Genomic DNA, 20,069 nt, shown 5'->3' on the forward strand with positions numbered 1-20,069 from the left:
TAACCTGTCTCCTTCAGTCCGGACAGTTTTGGAGCCCATGGGATTTGAACCATACCCTAGGGCTCTGCTTATAGCCTTACAATATTTCGTCATGTATTCAAGTGTGAGTGGTTACGTAAATGCATGCGAATACATCTAAATACTTTATTTTCTAGGTCAGGATTCAGAAATAGTGGAGTTTTTTCTTTGTTTTTTTGAAATAAGAAATAGTGAATACTTTTTTTCAAGAAACAACTGGCAACATTTTGCACGCCGAAGTTGTTGCCCCACAAATTGATTTCAGCCAAAAAGTAACAAAGGTAATATCGTACGCCATGGCCCGCGCATCAAACAATCTCATCCGGTCATTTCGTCTCAGCTTTCATTTGTTTTCGAAGGTAAACTGTAGATTTGATATAGTCTATTGACGGATCAAGTATAGTGGAAGTTAGAAAAAATATTTATTTGATACTTTAGTAAATTTTCATATTTGATATGGTTAATAAAACTTTTCTCTTTAAAATGTACTCAAAAGATTATATATAGTGAAATAGATATAATAAAAATATTTTGACCATTTTATATACATGTAAAAGTGATGCTTAATAAAAGCAAAAAAATCTTTTAAAAGATGAAAAAAAAAATTTTGTATAATAATTTGTTCGATTAAACCAAGTTCAATGCTTTTTACATCAAATGTTTCGTGATCAAATTAAAATTTAATTTTTGATATAAATTCACTAAAGGTAGGATTATACATATAAGTAGAAGTATATCATTTACAGGAAGGTGAGAAAATGATCTATGTATAAAAGTTTAGATAAGCTAAATTATATTAATTTACAAGTGAAGGATGGTAGATAAGAGAGAGAGAGAGAGAGAATGGTTGTAAGTAAAGTAAGGAAAGTGAAAAGAAAAGGCCTCTCCAAGCTTGGATACAATGAAGCTTTAAATGAAAAAATTCTAACCTATGAACAATAATTTTGTACAATTTTCGTTATAATGTACAGTAGAAATTTTATTTACAGTACTTGCTACAGTGACTTGCTATAGTATTTCAGTAGTAAGTTTTTATCTTTTCTACTACAGTGACTGCTACAATGATGTTTTGTCTATCCACTACAGTTGACTGCTATAATTTTTTATATCTACTGATCGTGAGTGCTGAATGAACTTTGTTATTTTGTGTCGGTAACTTATTCTGGATTCTGGTTTGAAATATGCACAGATATTATCCTTCCATAACATTATTTAAATTATGAAATTTTTTGTCCAGTGCGTTAAGAGACTGGGGTGATGGAGGAGATCATGAATGTGATTTGTTTCACATTTGTCATCCTTCTTGATACTAGTATAATAATTCTGTAAGATGATCTAGATCTTTCATTTTGGATAATTTTTTCAGTAACTGGATTGCTTCTGGTTCATTTTGAATGTCCAAATCTTCATGTGGTTCAAGAAATCTGAGAACAAAAATTCGTCTGCCATCTGTCTAGCAGGCTATTTTAGGGTAGTCTGGTTTTGTAGCTAAATGGAGAAAGAATTTTACTTTTTTCATAAGGTCAATTCCTGTTTGAAAATGGTAGTTGTTTGGGTTTGAGTATTTAGTAATGGTTTTGTTTAAATCATCTGGGAAGTCGATATGATCTGTTGACGAATCAAGTATAGTGAGAGATTAGAGGAAATGTCCACTTGATACTCTATCAAATTTTCATATTTGATATAGTTGATAAAATTTTTCTCTTTGAAAGGTATCAAAAAGACTGTATTTAGTAAAATAGATGTAATGAAAATGTTTTGACTATTTTATACATCCGTAAAAGTGATGCTTAATAAAAGCAGAGAAATCTTTTAAAAGAAGAAAAAAAAATTTGTACAGTAATTTATCCGACTAAACCAAGTTCAATACTTTTTACATCAAATGTTTCGTAATCAAGTCAAATTTTAATTTTTTGTATAAATTCACCAAGGGTAGTATTATACATATAAGTAGAAGTATAATAATCAAAAAAATTTTCTATCAACAATTTTTTTTGTTGACTGTAAAATAGAAGAATTAATTTGCTGAAATAATTTGCTGGAATAATTCCTTGGTTAGGAATACTGCAGCTTTTTTAAAAAGAAGAATTCTCTTAAGCTTGTTTAGCTTAGAGAAATTATAACTTTCTTTTTCGAAATATTCACATAAATTCAAGAAATTGTTTATCTCTTAAATACTGTACTAATTTTCTTCCAAAGCAAAGAAATCAATATCTTATTATTTTAGCAGATTAGTTGATAGAAGGCTTTAGAAAGCTATTTCTTTAAAATTTTAAAATTTTTAGCCTGGTTGACTAAGAATTTAGCTAATTTGGTCATCCTTTTTCGAAAGTTGAATTTGTTTTCTTAGAGATGGGATTTTCAAACATTGTTCAATAGATTGTATACTTGTGGTTCAAGTTCAAGATTATAAAAATCTTTGATCTTTGGGTTAGAGAGTTTTGTTCTTTCAAGCAGTTGTTTTGTTGAGAAAACTATTTGAGAATAACTCATGGGTGTTCATTCATTTAGATCTTGAACGAACTGAGAGAATTTTGGTTGAATCCTTATAAAAGAAGGTCTATATAGTGGTTGTTGGTAGAGATATAATCCTTGGTTAGAATTATTGTAAAAACTAAATCTTGGGTTAGGTTTTGAGAAAACATGAGGTTTTGGAGAGGAAGAAAAAGAGAATATTTTATCTGTTTTCTTCTTGATGGTTTTTCATTCACTTGTATCATGGATAAATTATTTTTCTCAATCCATGTGGTCGACTCAGATAGTCAATAATATTAACAAAGAAAATTGTACCACCTAATTCTCTTGGGATTATCAAAAAGCTTTTATTTTTTAGAAAGTTTCTTACTGTTTAGTTATCTGTTCGGATAACAAAGATCTCAAGGGCTAAATAAATGTGAAATCGTTGTACACTATTTTTTATGGCTAATAATTCTTTTTCAAAAATAATATAATTTATTTCATTCAATTTGAATTTACCGAAATTGTAGTCACAAATCAATTCATCTTTTTTATGAAGATTTTTTGCTTTAACGACATATCCCTAATGTTCATCACTGACATCTGTATCTAAAATCAATAGGTCACATTGTTTAGGTAGATAAACTTTTAGGATATATGTTAACTTTGATTTGATCTTTTTGACAATATCAAAATCTGTTGTTGTCCAGACAAAATCATTATCTTTACTCAATTTATGCAAAAGATAACTTTTTTTTTAGAAAGATTTTTAAAACATTGCGTGCCATGATTGAGTATACCTAACAGCTATTGTAGCTATTTGACCTCATCCAATTGTTTTGGAAATTCCTTGATCTTCAAGATAATATGATCTCGCAATGTTAGTCCATTTACAGATAACTTGAGACCAAGAAATTCTATCTCTATTTTTTCAAGTTTAACCTTTTTTAGACTCAAAATAATACCATGTAAAATAAATTATTGAGCAATAATATTCAGATGTTTTCTGTGCTCATCCAAAGTATTGAAAAATACTAAAATATCATAAATATAAACACAATAGAATTTTTTATGTTTGCCAAAAATATTATCCATCCAATGCTGAAAATTTGAGGGGTGTTACATAAATCGAAAGGCATAATAGTCCATTGATAGTGGCCTGTTGGTGCACTAAAAGCAGTTAAAGATTTGGATAAATCTGTAAGCATGATTTGCCAAAAACTAGATTTACAATCAAACTTAGAATAATATTTAGCATTTTGAGCTAAATTTATCAGAACATCTTTTCGAGGGATAAAACAGCCATCAAAAATAAGATTTTGATTTAATTTCTTATAACTGATAACCATACGGGATTTACCTTGTTTAATCTCAGAATGGTTTCTTACCAAAAATGTTAGACTGAAGTGCGAACTGGTAGTTGGTTCTATAAGACTTTTGTCGAGCAATTTTAGAATTTAAATTTTGAATTCATCTATATCTTGTTTGGTATAGATCATGGGTTTTACTCTGATAATCTCTTTTGGATCATGAAGAGTAAGTTCACAGTATCTTGGACTTCGCTTCAGAGCTTCAATGGTTGTTCAGTGAAGTTTTCCTACAAAATCCTATAAAGCCAATGTCTTTCATTTATAGCTTTAATTTCAAAAATATGGGTTATTTTTGGGTGAAAACTATTATCATAGACATGTTTATGCTTGGATAGTAAAGGAACATCTATTGATTTTTTATCAATAGTAAAAATAAGAGGATCTGGTAAGACAAAAAATGGTAAATATTTATGAATAAAATTATTTCCTAGCAAGATGTCTCCATGCATGTTAAGAAAACATAATATTTTAGGATTGGTTATTACTTGTACCTTGTTAAGATGGATTAACTCCTTCAAATATAAGAATTTTACCTGTATTTTCTGTATGACACATGTTGTTTACTCGTCGTAGGGTTTCTTACTATTTGTACCTTGAAATCTTGAAAAAAAAAAAACTTCGATAAGGAGTACAAAAAGATTGATTACTAGTTATACTCTCTACATTATTATCTTATTGATAATCAAAAGCATTAGTAGGGGGTAAAACCAGGTTTGGATTAAAACTGGTTGCATGTGAATTTTTGAAGTAAATATTTTTTTCTGATGAGAAAAATTTTAAACTTGATACTTTTTATTTTTCAAAAGTATGAGAGATATCTTCGAGACACCATCTTTTTAGGATAGATAAATCTTCGATTTTAATCAAATTTGGTTTAATTTTTGAATCAAAACTATTTGATTTAAAAATTTCTATGATATTAGAATCTATCGGTTTGATAGAAGTATTTGCAGTATTAGTAAATTCATAAACTGCTGACTAGTTGATTGAAAGATCATGCAAGTTGGATTCCAAGTCAGAATTTGTTATTTTGACACAAAGACATAAACATTTTTCAATGTTTTCATCAAAAATAGATATAAAATAGTTTGGTTTAACTTTAAATAAAACTACTCCTGCTGCTAAATTGGATTGGATTCCACCAATTATAGCATTAACAGGATTTTAAAAATGGTTATCCATTAAAGCAGCTATTATTGAAATATCTTTTGTAGATAAAAATAGTGGTTTAATGGTGATTAAAACCATACCTATATGGATGTATTTGACCTTGGGATATTTGATAAGAAAATGGTTTATTTTCTTTTTAGTAAAAAGAGAAATTTCAACCGATCCTTATTTAGAATCGTTGGCAACAGTATCACCAGATAGTTTTTCTATATGGTGTTTATACCAAGGTTAAAATTTTTTAAACCAATTTGTTTTGTAAATCTCATTTGGTTTGATGAGTTGTAATTCTTTGATTTTTTTTTCAAAAATAGAATGAGTTTTTCTCATAATATTTTTTAGTTTAATCATACATTCTCTTTCGGTAGTTGTTGTACTTATGGAAGATGTGACTGAAACATTATATTGGTTAGATTCAGTATTCAGTAAAAAATAAAATTAGATTCATCGTCAGAAGAACTATATCAGTTTTAGAAAAAACTTCATAATAGATCTCTTTGTCAGATAATTCATCAGCAAAAAAAAATTTTAAAAAAATTTTCATCAAGTTTGTTGATCATTTTCTTAGCACTTTTCCCTTTGTTAGGACAACTGTTTGCATAGTGACCTTCTTGATCACAAAGAAAATATTTACAATTTTGTTTAAAAAATTTTTTTTTCTGTTTAACAACAAATTTACCTTTTTTAGGCTTAAAAGTTGTAGTGGGTTTTCACTTTTTTCAAAGATATTTTTGTTTTTTCTTAAAACGATTTTTCTTTGAAAAAGACTGTTTGTTACAGTCAAATTCAAATTCATTTTCCAAAATCTTTGTGTATTGTTTATACAAAAGTTTGGATTTTACATGCGTAGCAGCTTTTTGCTTAAAGCAGTATTCTGTGATCTGAGTCTGAACATAATGTATCTACATCCAAGAGTATCATAGAGTTCTATACTGGGATTGACAGTATGAACTGTTTTGAGTTTTAACTCTAAATAAACAGGATAATTTTGTGAGCATAATTCATCCCATGGTGAAGGAAGCTTAAGAAAATATTGTTGTAACCAAAACTTTGAATGTTTTTCATCCAATTTTTGATATTCAGAAAGATATTTTTTAGAAAAATCATCAATATTTCGAATATCACATAATTTTAGTTTTGATAAAATAAATTAGCTTATTGTGTAGGATCCAGAGATTCTGTATTACCACAAAACTTATTTTTTAAGATTTGAGTTAAATCTTTCGGTAATTGAGGAATATTTCATGCGACTAACAACGTTGATTTCTGTTATTCTCTAATGGTTGTAGTTTCCCATTTTTTGAAAAATTGTAGGCATCACCTTGCCATGTGCCACAAAAGTAGTTGAGGAAACGTTCTTTGTTCCACTGCTCTTTGTATCTTGTAACAACAATAGACATGGATTGTGCCCAATCATTTATGGTTTTTTCATAGTCTTTGAGAGGGACTTTGGTTAGATCCAAATACGTACCATATTGTGAAACCATCCATTTATTTAACGAATCGATCACAGGGGTTTCAATCTTAACCTGACTTGTTTGGCCAGATTCATATGTTTGTTTTATCTCATCCTTGTTTAGGTGAGAATATTTTTCTTTCAGATGAGGAAGATGCTGATCCATAATATCTGGATTGAGCAAATTTGGAAATCTTAAAGTATCATCAATATCTGGGTTAGATATTGCAAATGTTTTTCTCTTTCCACACTTATCTAGTTGAGGGATAGGAATTTGACTTGGTTCTGGATCTGGTTGATCTTCAGAACTATCAGTGTCATCGATGTGGTTTCATATGATGAAATTGGTTCATCCTTGACTACTAGGTTAGTAGTAAGAATTTTAAAGTTATCAACTACTAAATCATTATTTGCTTCTTCACCACAGACACTAGTTGTGTCATAGTTAAGCATATAATGATAATTATACTTAATAAATAGTCCTTTATGTTCTTCATAAAAAGTCTCTATAACTTAAAGATAATCAATCCGTTGTTGCGAATCTTTAGATTTTTTCATTTTATACTTAAAATTTTCAATAATATATTTATAAGAGTCGAAATCAAGTTTTTTTTGTTTCTTCTTTGCTAAGGAATATGAAGATTTTTCATCGTTCATCATAATATTACTGTAATAAAAAGGTCCAAAGTCTATAGATATGTCTGGAGAAATATATGTTTGGTCTATCTTTTCAACAAGCAAATCTACTTTATCTTCTATAGTATCCATTTTTACAAAAAGTTTATGAAAAAAGAAGTTAAATCTATTAAACCATTTACAGTTCTACTTATGCTAATATTACTAGATTCATACTTAGGATCTATATGTAATTCATGATTATAAGACTTATCTTTACAAATACATGTATTTTCTTCATAAGTTTTCATGTTTCTAGTACTTAAAACCGGTGTGCTATTCTGAAAACGTTAGCAAACAAGGCAATTCAAGCCACAACCGCCAACAAATAACTTAGATATGCATATATGAGCTTTGAAACAAAGAGCTTAAGAAGAAGATGCAAGGAAAAAAAAAAATCTTACAAGATGAATCACAAGTAAATCTTTATTACTGAATCTGTAATACAAACTTAGCAAACCTTTGTACAAGCAAAAAGAGTATAACTAATCATCTTTGTTTTTTAGAAGCTGGAGGATTGCAATAATAGATTTATGTCTGTTTAGTGGCTCGAGCCATCAATTCTCTTGGGCGGAAGCAACACGATTAGTGTCATTTTACCAGCATAGATAGGGGTCGGTGTCTAGGTGGGTCAGCTAGACCAAATGGCTCATATGGCGATAAAGACCACTAATTGACAAAAATTCCAAGAACCCTTTTTTGCCTTTGAATCCTGCATCATCTCACACCCTTTGAAATGAAGTACGGCTATCAAGCCATTGATTAGCAGGGGAGAGGAACAACTATTGACCCAAAACTAACTTGTCAATTTCATGACTGGCTTCTCTAACCAGGATTGGATGAGATGAACTTCATATTTGGTAGTTGTAGTTCCCAGACTTCAGAGCCCGGGGAAGCCAATATGCTCAGAAAGCAGTCTCACGGCTCTTTCAAGAAAAGAAAAGAAAAAGATATTAGCCGCAAACTTGCAATACCAGGCTGTCGGACACTTTAACAAGGTTATCTGCTACAAATCTGGTAGGGACAGCAAAACATATGTCAACTCAAAATATTTGTCTACACAATATTGTAAATTGGTAATTGCTTCCCGAACAATCAGTAAAAGATACAACAGGCCATAGCACATGTCATGGAAGTACAATGGTATCTCCCTCGCTATTAACATATGCATCACTAATAAGAAACAGAATACTTTTGAGGTCAAAATTGCGAGAGAACAAAGAGTATGACATAACATCTTGACCATTTCATGCTAGAAAATGATGATTAATGAAAAAAATCTGCATCTGGCGAGACATCATGACCGCTAATACAGATCATTGGGCAAAACTGAAGGTTGCAATTGCATCCTTTTCCTGTTGCAAAAGAAGAGCATCAATAAAGATATCCAAATTCTCTCCCTGAATCACATCATTTATTGCATGATAAGTGATGCCAACTCGATGATCGGTGACACGCCCTTGAGGAAAGTTATAGGTTCGAATGCGCTCAGATCTGTCCCCACTACCAATCTGTTAATATCAAAACGATCAGCATCCAATCATCTGGAATAAAGGACCAAAATAGCAAGAAAAAATCTAAACTTTTATCTCATAGTAACCCATACCTGTTCAGATCTAAGTTTAGATCGACTCATCTGAATTCTAGACCTCTCCATTTCATACAGCTTTGCACAGAGCACTTTAAGTGCTTTGGCTTTGTTCTATTATATCAAGCAAAAACGAAGAAAAAAGAAAGTTAGGGAAGAAACAGGATAAAATATATCCAAATATCCATGGATGATAAGAGGGATGATACTGTTTAGCAAAAATTCAAATTCATATTTCAATGCTTTCAAGTTAAGATCCCTACCTAACATATAACCCTATATTACATACTTAGGAGACCGGAAATATGCCATTTATATCAGCAATCAGTTAGTTTCAAAGACTAGAACTTACTGTGCTCATGGATGCAATCATGTAAATACAGAAATGCTAAGCCATTTATACAAGATTAATTTTTTTTAATACATGTGGAAGCCTATTGAGCTTTGAACAACACAAATGGAGATAACTCTCCCCCATACCAAGATTCAAAAGCTGACCTCCAGATTGAAAAGTCAAGTTCTATATGTTAAAGTATCTCCCTAAGGACAAACAAGGTAGTTTCTAAAAATATCCCATAACAGGGCAGTGAAATTGACAAAAAGCTGATATTAGCAAGTAGGGAAGTAAGCATGCATCATTATCTTTCCAAATGAAAAACTTTTTTTCCATGGTTGGATCATGTTCAAACAATGGTGAAAAAACTAGGAAAGGCTGCAGACTTAACAAGTCTGTCTTGGCAATAACTATCACAAAATATGGGTAACCGAAGTTCTATGCAAAAGGTCTTAAAACAAAAAAAATCCAAAACTACAACAATATTCGAGTACTCTTTACCATATGCTGGGATCGTTCATCCTGTATAGATACTGTAATACCAGTGGGCAAATGTGTGACTCTAACTGCACTGTTGGTGGTGTTTACATGTTGACCACCAGAACCACCGGACCTGTAAGTATCAATTCTCAAATCTTCATTCCTTAATTGGACATCTACCTGCAGAAACCCCAACATGAACATCAATCAAAGCAGGAAAAAAGGATATAGTAATTAAAAACTAGTAATAAGAAAACATAAGATTGTGACGGTATAATGTCAACTAATATAAGCAGGTCAAGCACTGAACAAAACTCCCAACTAAATAAATCTAAAAATCTTTCAAACAGACAAAAAACCACGAATGAAACACAAATTTATATCTTTAAGCACCTCATCAGCCTGAGGGAGAATAGCAACCGATACAGCACTAGTGTGGATACGTCCAGACTTCTCTGTCAGAGGAACACGCTGCCAAAAGGAAACTCCAAGTGAGTTATGCTTTAAGCCTTATATTGCATGCTAAATAGTCAGAAATGAAACCTGAACTCTGTGAATTCCACTCTCAAATTTAAGTTTTCCATAAACACCAGCTCCTGAGATTGCTGCACTAGCTTCCTGGTTAGGAGAACAAGAAGTCAAAGTTCTGTGATGCAGACACAAGATAAACTCCAAATGTTAATCCCAAAAACTTTAGAAAGACCAAGACCCTAGAAAATCCACCAGGTAAACAAGCAAATAGAAACTATCTAAAATCAGAGATAAGATACACAAAAACATTAAATAAAAGATGGAACACATACCTTATATCCTTTCAGATCAGACTCTGCTATATCTACCACATCGAACTTCCAACCCTTCTTCTGTGAGTACCTCTCATACCTGTTGTAACCCAAGCAAGGAAACAATTCTCAGATGAGCAGCTTACAAACAAAATCCGTGATTCATGGACAGACCAATCCATGTTGTACCAAGTATTGACTTACATTTTAAACACATCCATTGCAAACAAAGAAGCCTCCTCTCCACCAGTTCCTGACCAAACTTTTTGTTAAGTTCAATAATAAAAAGTGGGAAAAAATAATCAACAAAACATCCATGTCAAGTGCTCATCTCAACATACAGTTTTTACCTGCTCTCACCTCCAAAATGCAGTCCCTCTTGTCAGCATCATCCCTAGGAAGCAATGACTTGAGCAGCAAGTTCTGCAGTCTTCTCACTTCTTCCAAAGCCTTACCCAGATCCTCAGTAGCCATATCAAGCATGTCCTTATCATCAGGGCATTCAGCCATCAATGACCTCAAACCATCAATCTCCTACATAAAAAGAAAAAAAGAAAAGCCTAAAACAGCATCCTCATTGGACAAAATCACATAATAATAGCAACTATATAAAGCATTAGGATAACAGACAAAGATACCGATAGTATATACTATATTATCAACACACACCAACTTAGCTGTAGGGTTAATTAGGAAAGCTACTGAAGTAAACAAGATACATGATACCATCAGCCAAGGTAGACACAAAGTTCATTCATCCACTCGGACAATAAATTGGGAGACAGAATTAGTAAAAGACAGAAAATGAAGACAAAAAATCTACCTTCTGTTTGGTTCTCAAATCATTGATAAGATCCATTGAGTCCCTAAGTTTTCGAAGCTCTTTGTTAGCCTTTGAATAGTCTGCTGGTGAGGCTTCTGGCTGTCTTCAATCAACACCAACAAGCTCAATTAAAACAACAAATTCAAAACACAATTAATTAGAAACATAAAAAGAAAAAGTAGTTAAAAAAATATTACCTGGTTTATTAGATTCTCAAGAAAAGCACTCCTATGCTCTATAGCGGATAATCTTTGTTCCATGATTTTAAGAAGGTCGGTTGAAAGCTGAGGTTGCAGCTCTGCCCATTACGAAAATATTGTTTCAATAACTCGAAAACAAAAAGCTAAATTTTCATTTATTTTTTCCTGAAACAGAAACTAAGATTTAAAAAGCCTCACCGTTGGAATAATAGCGAGAAAAAGAAAAAGAAAAGGAAATGTTGGCAATTTGGGGTAGAAGAAACGATCTTTGATTACGAGGAATGGGATTGGAATTCCCTATTTGAAGTTGCCTCAATGAATTGATGCACCGAATAAACCCTCGACTGAGTCTCCTCATTATTATTTCTTTTCTTCTTTACTTTGCAGCTCTGTTTGTTCTTCAGTCTTGGTGGAAGAATTGCCTGCCTTGCCAAGTTCTTGCGAGTTGCGAACTTTTTTCCGCCTTCCGGCGTTGGAACTTGAAATTTGCAAGCAGGGCCAGGGCCAGGGCCATATAACGATCAGGCGAGTTGAAGAAACCCTGAAAGGCCGTTTAAGTTTTGGAAATTAAGGGCCCATGCCTGATGTATGATTGGATTACAGTTAGAGATCCAGAAATTCAGACTTCAGAGCCCAATGAAAGTGTAGTTATTTTATAATATAGTTTTTGAAAAAGAAAATTTCAATCCAGGTTTATAAACTAAAATAAAAAATTAGTATCATTATTGAATCAAATTTTTATACATATTAAATTAAAATAAAAAACTTATTCTTAAACTTGTTTTGTTGTTCTATGTTTACAACGAAGAGGTTTAAAAAACTTTGCAATCATTTCAAAGGCAAATGTATTTTTTTAATATAAAAAGTTAAATTCTTTAGAATATAATATGACAAGCTCAAAAGTCTAAAAAAACCTACGGTTGAGAAAAAGGTTAAAACGGAAACGTTTCAGAAAATAGTGAGCAAGTGGAGCACATCACATGCCAATTAGTCCACCACTTAGATCAATCAACAGTAAAAGTAGATTCGAAGTTTCTGATGTGTAATATACATCACATCAGATTGGAATTTCCATCTCATCCATGATCAGGAACTTGATGGCCGTCCTTTAGCTATCCGACACCTGTAAAATATCCGAGCGTTTCACACCCAAAAACTTTCCTAATATTAATATAAAATTAAAAAAAAAAAAAAAAACTTAAAGAACAACGGAAGCTAAAATCATGAGGCGACTCAGCCCCACCAATTTACAGAAATGCAGGGTGATGAAGCCAGACTCTTGCTAGGTTTCCCACCCAATTCCCGCCCTACTCCATCTCAGGTGTTTTTTTTTTTTTTAATTTTTTATTATCATTCTTTTATTACCTTTTTACGTCGCTCTTAAATCTTGGTTTTTAGGGTTTTTTACCCAATTTTGTTGTTGTTGACTTGGATTGAAATTTATGAATTTGAGTTGTTTTCCTTCTGGAGATTGTAGCTTTGATTGCTTTCTTTTAATCGGCTAGACTAACAAATTTCCTCGATTTCTTTTTTTTTTTTAGTTTATGAAGTTGTAAATTTATTTATTTATTTTATGAATTTTGATTCGGTTAGGTTAAAGCAGCTTATAGAAAGAAAGTATGGGAGTCACATCCTGACTTGTTTCCTGTTCACGAAAAGCCTTCGGCGGAGTCTAAGTTCAAGTTGGTGAGCATCGATTTTCCTTTAGACATTTGATCCTTTTTTTTATATGCTTTGATTGGAGTGCACAAGACCTTTTGTGCCGTCTTTGAATATTGAATTAGGTTTGTAAACCAAAAATCTGCTTGTTGTATTGGTTTTAGCTTATTAGTGGCACACTTTGTAGGGAATTGAAAAGGAACAGTTGGAGCATGTTGAGATAAGTTTAAGCATTTTAGAGGTTGATTTGAACAAACAAAGCATTTTTACAATTTAAGCGTAGAGTGATTTGAGTGCTTTAGACATTTGATTTTCCTTTAGACATTTGATCCTTTTTTTTATATGCTTTGATTGGAGTGCACAAGACCTTTTGTGCCGTCTTTGAATATTGAATTAGGTTTGTAAACCAAAAATCTGCTTGTTGTATTAGTTTTAGCTTATTAGTGGCACACTTTTTAGGGAATTGAAAAGGAACAGTTGGAGCATGTTGAGATAAGTTTAAGCATTTTAGAGGTTGATTTGAACAAACAAAGCATTTTTACAATTTAAGCGTAGAGTGATTTGAGCAATTTAGTGAATGTTAATAATATTCATGGAGGGAGCTGGATTGCTTAGGGATTTGCATCTTGTTTTAATTAAATTCTTGGTGCAAGCAGTGATTTGTTATGGTATGTTCTGGTGAGTAATTGGATTTGTTAGTATTTTATATTCTTTCAAGATTTTTTTTGGATTTATAACTGTTTAACATGTCAAAATCTGACTAAAATTTACCTGTTAAAGGCTAGGATTAGTCTTCAAATAGTAGCTTTTAATTGGAATTAGTTTTCTCAGCATCAAAGAAACATATTACTCACTCTAGACTGGCATCAGTGTTTAATGCCCTTTTATATAGAAGCTAAGTGGGGAACTTTGTTCATTGAATGGGCTTTTTGAGCCATTTACTGTCTCAAATATCGTATGTATTATGAAGGTTGCCATTCTTGATAAGAGCCAACATACCTGTGAACACAAGTAACCAATGTAGTATGAAGATTCTGTCTTTCCATTTAGTTTAGTTCATGTGTTGCCTGATCATAACATTCTTCCTTCTTCCAGGAACAGTAAAATGAGATTATAGTGTGAATATTTTCTATCATGTATTCTGCAATTTAAAAATAATTCAATTGCATTTATGGTTGTGAGAATTTCAACTTGTAGATTTGCATTTTCTGCAGATTACAGAAGCTTACACTTGTCTACAGTCTGGTAATTCTCCTAACTTCATATACTTTTGAGAAAATTTTAAGAGTATTCCAAGAAATCATGGTTTGCAAACTCTCAAATAGGCTATACATTCTGTCATGGGAAGAAATTTCTTGTTTAATATTCTCCAAAGGTAGCACATTTAATGAAGACATAATAGCTTGTGGTCTAAACTTAGGAAGCAATAGATTATACCTTCTTGCCACTTTATGGTGTCTCCTCTGGATGTCAAAATGACTTGGATTGGTGTATTTATCTCTTTTGGTGCATCTAAGGGAATTTTTATATGTTTCTTTTTGTATTGCCTGCCTCGTTGGTTCCCAAATCACCTGTTACTTAAGTTTTGATAATTAGCTCAGGCTTGCTTTATGGACTTGTGAAATGGTTTTGAGGAATAAAGGCAAGTGAGCTCAATCTTTGAGGGATATGCAACAGGAGACTTGCAGTTAGAAAGGGATTTCCAGTGTTTCAAAATGGCAAATTCACTGTATGGCTTAAATTTAATTCTAGTGTGATGATTTTAAAATTTTCCATTTACTTCTATTTATTTCAACTTTTTGATTCAATCAGGAACAGCCTCATGATATAAAGTTTCTGCTCTTGAGCTACTTACCAAATGATTGAAGGGATGGCCCCACTTCGGTCCACAGGATATGTTGACCCTGGATGGCAGCATGGTATTGCTCAAGATGAAAGGAAAAAGAAGGTTAAATGTAACTACTGTGGGAAAATAGTCAGTGGTGGAATATTCAGGTTAAAGCAACATTTAGCCAGATTGTCTGGAGAAGTTACTCACTGTGAAAAGGTTCCTGAAGAAGTATGCTTGAATATGAGAAAAAACCTGGAAGGATGCCGTTCTGGTCGAAAACGAAGGCAATCAGAGTATGAGCAGGCCACTCTAAATTTCCAATCTAATGAGTACAATGATGGAGAAGAAGCATCTGCAGGTTATAAACACAAAGGCAAGAAAGTGATGGGTGACAAGAACTTGATTATCAAGTTTACCCCTCTTCGATCATTAGGATACGTGGACCCAGGATGGGAACATTGTGTTGCTCAAGATGAGAAAAAGAAAAGAGTAAAATGCAACTATTGTGAAAAAATAATTAGTGGGGGCATAAATCGTTTTAAGCAACATCTTGCTAGGATCCCTGGAGAAGTTGCATCTTGTGAGAAGGCACCTGAGGAGGTATATCTCAAAATGAAAGAAAACATGAAATGGCACCGAACTGGCAGAAGGCATCGAAAACCTGATACCAAGGAGATATCCACATTCTACTTGCATTCAGATAACGAGGACGAAGGTGGAGAGGAGGACGGGTATTTGCAATGTATCAGTAAGGATATATTGGCTATTGATGATAAAGCTTCTGATAGTGATATTAGAAATAATGTCAGAGGTAGATCTCCTGGTAGTAGTGGTAATGGTGCTGAACCACAACTTAAGCGATCAAGACTGGATTCAGTATTTTTAAAGTCACTGAAAAGCCAGACATCAGTGCTTTACAAACAAACAAGAACAAAAATAGGGCTTGAGAGGAGAACTCGCAGGGAAGTTATATCTGCTATCTGCAAATTCTTTTATCATGCTGGAATTCCTTCTAATGCAGCAAACTCTCCTTATTTCCATAAAATGCTGGAACTGGTTGGTCAGTATGGGCAAGGCTTACAAGGTCCTTCAAGTCGACTGATATCTGGTCGTTTCCTTCAGGAAGAGATTGCTAATATTAAGGAGTATTTAGTGGAGTTTAAGGCATCTTGGGCAATTACTGGTTGTTCTGTCCTGGCTGACAGTTGGAATGATGCACACGGGAGGACTCTGATTAACTTTTTGGTCTCTTGCCCTCGTGGTCTTTATTTTCTCTCTTCTGTTGATGCAACTGATATGATAGAAGATGCAGCTAATCTCTTCAAGTTGTTAGACAAAGCAGTGGATGAGGTTGGCGAGGAATATGTAGTCCAGGTTATATATCTTTACTTTTGTTTCTCTGTGAAATCTACTTTTATATGTGTGAGTGTGCATCCTTCTGAGCTGTTTCCCTCATAACTTTCGTTGCAGGTGATCACTAGGAACACTTCAAGTTTCAGGAATGCTGGAAAGATGCTTGAAGAGAAAAGGAGAAATTTATATTGGATGCCTTGTGCTGTGCATTGTATTGATAGAATGCTTGAGGATTTTGTGAATATAAAGTGGGTGGGAGAATGCATAGATAAAGCAAAAAAGGTGACTAGGTTTATTTATAACAATACCTGGTTGCTGAATTTTATGAGGAAAGAATTTACGAAGGGACAGGAACTTCTTAAGCCAGCTGTTACAAAGTTTTGCACTAATTTCTTCACTTTACAGAGCTTGTTGGACCTGAGAGTTGGTCTTAAGAGAATGTTCCAATCCAATAGATGGCTTTCGTCCCGCTTTTCCAAATTAGATGAAGGTAAAGAGGTTGAAAAAATTGTCTTAAATGTCACATTTTGGAAGAAAATGCAGTATGTGAAGAAATCCTTAGAACCAGTTGCTGAAGTTCTTCAAAAGATAGTTAGTGACGAAATCCGATCAATGCCATTTATATATTATGACATGTGTAGAACAAAGCTTGCAATTAAAGCTATTCATGGTGATGATATGCGTAAATATGGACCTTTTTGGAGTGTGATTGACAGTAATTGGAGTTCATTGTTCCATCATCCTCTTTATGTTGCTGCATACTTTCTGAATCCATCCTACCGGTACCGCCCAGATTTTTTGATGGTACAAAACTACAAATACAGTGCCTTGACCTTTTTCTTTTCCTGATTGCCTGTATCTTCCTTGCTTAATTTCAATTATTTTTTGTCACTGAAGAACCCTGAAGTAATTCGTGGTCTAAATGAGTGTATTGTTCGATTGGAGGCAGACGGTGGGAAAAGGATTACTGCATCCATGCAGGTAATGGTTTCTCATTTCTGCTACATTTTACATCTAGTAAGATAATCGATGACATATCCGAAACGAACTGGTTGCTTGTGTTTTTCAAGATCAAATTATCCATGAAGCTGCATCAATGGCTGTGAAAGCAGCCAACTGGCTCTCTTATCTTTATATGACTATGGATGTTTCTTTTTTTTTTCTTTTTTTTTTCCTGCTGATGCTTTGATTTCATTTATCAGATAACTGATTTTGTGTCAGCTAAAGCTGATTTTGGAACTGATTTGGCCATAAGTACTAGAAGCGAGCTTGATCCAGGTATTCAACCAGGATTTTATGCACAGCCCTGTTTTCTCAAAGACTTTTATTTGATAAATTCAATTTCTTTTTTTCAATATTTTCGTGCAAAATTCATGTCAGTTGAAATTTTTGGCTAATCATTGTTTCATCATTAGCATCATGGTGGCAACAACATGGGATAAGTTGCTTAGAGCTGCAACGAATTGCCGTGCATATACTAAGCCAGACATGTTCATCAATCGGATGTGAGCATACCTGGAGTGCATTTGATCAGGTTCACAGCAAAAGACGCAACTGTTTGTCTCGGAAGAGATTGAATGACCATACCTATGTTCACTACAACTTGCGACTGAGAGAACGCCAACTAGGAAGGAAGCCTGAAGAGTTGGTTTCCTTTGACAGTGCCACGTTAGAAAGTGTATTAGATGACTGGCTTGTGGAATCAGAGAAGCAAGCCATCCAAGAAGATGAGGTACCTTTCATTCCCATTTAAATTGTTTTCATTAACTTGGGTCTTGAGAAATAACTTTGTATTTTAATTTGAATAATTGCCAATTTTTAATGCTATTCCTGAATTGTCTTTCTTGATTTAGGAGATCATTTATAATGAGGTGGAACAATTTTATGGAGATGATATGGATGAACATGAGAGTGAAGAAAAGAGACCTACAGAAATGGTTACAATAGCTGGTTTGATTGAACCATTGGATGTTAATCCTGCTGCTGGAGGTGTTACCACTGATGATGATGGTCTCGATTTTCTTGGTGATGATTTGACGGATTAGTTTATCTACAATGTGGCTCATCAAACTTGGAGTAAGCCATGAGATACCTATTTCCAGTAACTGGATATTGATAAAAGAAGTAATTTGATGTTGCCAAAGACCAATTCTTATATTGTAAAGGAATTTGTTGTGCCATATATCATTATGAAGGTATTAATGTGTCACCAACATTATTTCAATTTTACTTCTCTTTTGACGCCAATGCTTTAGTAGGTGAGTGCATCTGTCTGCATCAGTCACCGCAATTGGTACTATATCTAGCTTATACTTCTTCTTTGCCTCATTATGGTTGCCCATTTTATTTTTCATCCTTTTGTACTTGATTGGTTGGAATTTTGGATTTACAAACTTGTGTTATCCTGTTAATGGTAATTGCTCTGGTTGATATATCACAGCATTGCCTTTAAACTTTTCACCTCTTTTTTTTTCATTAACCTTTTATAGGTTAGTCATCTGTTATCCTAAATCTTAAATTTCCACTAGATGGGATTGGATCTAGTGGGTGAGCTCATCTGTGTCTGCATCAATCACCACAATTGGTACTACCTAACCTATAGTGTCTTTTTGCATCCTCACTGCACCCATTTTTTCTTCTCTTAGTACCTGATGGGTTGCTAGTTTTGGATTAAATTTATTAAATTGGTGTCATTTCAATGATAACATTTCTCTGTTTTATATATTATAGCATTTACTTTCAACTTTAAGCCTTTTTTTTTTCATCTACTTTTTATAGTATCATCTTTTGTCCTTAATACTAGATTCCCACTAGATAAGATTGTATCCAATGAGTCAGATGTACTGGTCAGAAACTGGTTAAAAATTAATCACACAGTCGTAGACGCAATTATTCTTGAACATAACTTGTAGAATTGAGTTTGCAAACCTGATTGGGATCCTTAAATCTTCTTAATAATTACATTAGAGGAGTGAAAACATAGCAATAACAATTATCTTTACATGCTATTGAAATTCCACGTTATGATTATCACAGGTACGGAAGGGAAAGGCTCACTTTCAGGTAATTTCTTTTTCGAAAGCATTAGTAACTATATATTTTTTTAATTTGCTATTTAGACATTGTCTTTCTTCTTTAGCTATACATTCACACGTTGTGAGAACGGGAGTACCAAACCTCATGGGGGAAGAAGAAATCGTGCTTTGATTCAGATTCCCTTCCTTCTTATTGTTCTGGGAACTATTGGACTTGGGGGATTAAATGCTACCAGGTAGCCAGCAGCAGCATGATTAGGATAGTCACTTTTTCTTTTTGGCTGAATATTACATTTTAGGGTCTAAATAGTCTGTGTTTTCATCTTCTCAGAGCTTATAGAAAGCAAAAAGAGGCATGTCCTTCTCACAATCCATTCCTTCCATGAGTTATGCTGTTTTTTGATGTGATATCAATGTGGAAAGCTTCAATAAATGCGAGCCGTAGTCTGAATTGGGTGTGCTTTAAGTATATGTTACAAATGTCAAGTATACCTTGACCTTAAGCTGTTCAAAAACATGCAAAAAATGTATCGTGAGCCAATTTCCTATGTACATGCATCCAATTATCTGATTTCGGTAGCTCTTTTTGTGCACCAAGTAGTTGAAAATTTAGAAATTATGCTAAAAGCTTAGTGTTACTTTTGGTATTGAGAAGTTCGCATCAAGGGCATATTTAGATGAAAGAATGACATCCTTTTCTCTGTTGCAAATGGCTCAAGAGTGTACGCCGATTTAATCTTCGCCTGGACATTGATTGATCTTTATCGGTTCTCTGATAGATCGCAATACCGAGGGTAATGTCAACGGCAGTATTAGAATAAGCTATCATATTGCCAATTTT

The 20,069-nt window shown here is 33.2% G+C and overlaps 2 protein-coding genes and 1 pseudogene across 13 annotated transcripts; 2 read left to right on the forward strand and 1 right to left on the reverse strand.

Annotated features, from left to right (window-relative positions):
- Window positions 1–8,108: 8,108 nt before the first annotated feature.
- Window positions 8,109–11,929, reverse strand: LOC111304943 (peptide chain release factor 1, mitochondrial-like). Its single transcript, XM_022901993.2, has 11 exons — window positions 11,549–11,929; window positions 11,348–11,448; window positions 11,151–11,249; window positions 10,678–10,861; window positions 10,532–10,580; window positions 10,349–10,427; window positions 10,089–10,163; window positions 9,939–10,016; window positions 9,567–9,725; window positions 8,750–8,845; window positions 8,109–8,654 (listed from the first exon to the last, which is right to left on the reverse strand). The coding sequence occupies exons 1-11, from the start codon at window positions 11,706–11,708 to the stop codon at window positions 8,460–8,462; spliced, it is 1,275 nt and encodes a 424-aa protein (XP_022757728.1). The 5' UTR covers window positions 11,709–11,929; the 3' UTR covers window positions 8,109–8,459.
- Window positions 11,930–12,550: 621 nt separating this feature from the next.
- On the forward strand, window positions 12,551–19,819 carry LOC111304945 (uncharacterized; annotated as a pseudogene). The gene is made up of 6 exons (XR_016331094.1): window positions 12,551–12,671; window positions 12,944–13,036; window positions 14,224–14,254; window positions 19,230–19,256; window positions 19,333–19,464; window positions 19,560–19,819. The product of XR_016331094.1 is annotated as an uncharacterized LOC111304945 (transcript).
- LOC111304946 (uncharacterized) lies at window positions 12,551–19,819 on the forward strand. Of its 11 annotated transcripts, none has more exons than XR_016331086.1 (12): window positions 12,551–12,671; window positions 12,944–13,036; window positions 14,606–14,738; window positions 14,822–16,214; window positions 16,311–16,997; window positions 17,091–17,174; window positions 17,396–17,471; window positions 17,609–17,925; window positions 18,047–18,388; window positions 19,230–19,256; window positions 19,333–19,464; window positions 19,560–19,819. XR_016331086.1 is itself a non-coding variant. In XM_089749942.1 (9 exons), the coding sequence occupies exons 4-9, from the start codon at window positions 14,868–14,870 to the stop codon at window positions 18,236–18,238; spliced, it is 2,703 nt and encodes a 900-aa protein (XP_089606068.1). In that variant the 5' UTR covers window positions 12,551–12,671; window positions 12,944–13,036; window positions 14,611–14,738; window positions 14,822–14,867; the 3' UTR covers window positions 18,239–18,546. The 11 variants fall into 11 exon arrangements, 2 of the variants coding, with proteins under 2 accessions (XP_089606068.1, XP_089606069.1); XR_016331085.1 differs by having other exon boundaries at window positions 14,611–14,738; XR_016331092.1 differs by having other exon boundaries at window positions 14,611–14,738; window positions 18,047–18,269.
- Window positions 19,820–20,069: the final 250 nt, after the last annotated feature.

This window comes from Durio zibethinus, chromosome 21 (assembly GCF_047325235.1).
Source record: "Durio zibethinus cultivar Kanyao isolate XHJ-2024 chromosome 21, ASM4732523v1, whole genome shotgun sequence".
Taxonomy (NCBI): Eukaryota; Viridiplantae; Streptophyta; class Magnoliopsida; order Malvales; family Malvaceae; genus Durio; species Durio zibethinus.

Excerpts from the sequence above, each read along its gene's own strand:
- LOC111304943 (XM_022901993.2), bottom strand. The coding sequence starts at position 11,708 with ATGAGGAGACTCAGTCGAGGGTTTATTCGGTGCATCAATTCATTGAGG. Across the intron at positions 11,250-11,347 it reads TTGAGAATCTAATAAACCAG|CCAGAAGCCTCACCAGCAGA; the intron begins GTAATATTTTTT and ends GATTGAAGACAG. Across the intron at positions 10,428-10,531 it reads GCAATGGATGTGTTTAAAAT|GTATGAGAGGTACTCACAGA; the intron begins GTAAGTCAATAC and ends GGGTTACAACAG.
- LOC111304946 (XM_089749942.1), top strand. The coding sequence starts at position 14,868 with ATGATTGAAGGGATGGCCCCACTTCGGTCCACAGGATATGTTGACCCT. Across the intron at positions 17,175-17,395 it reads GGATTACTGCATCCATGCAG|ATAACTGATTTTGTGTCAGC; the intron begins GTAATGGTTTCT and ends TTCATTTATCAG. Across the intron at positions 17,926-18,046 it reads AAGCCATCCAAGAAGATGAG|GAGATCATTTATAATGAGGT; the intron begins GTACCTTTCATT and ends TTCTTGATTTAG.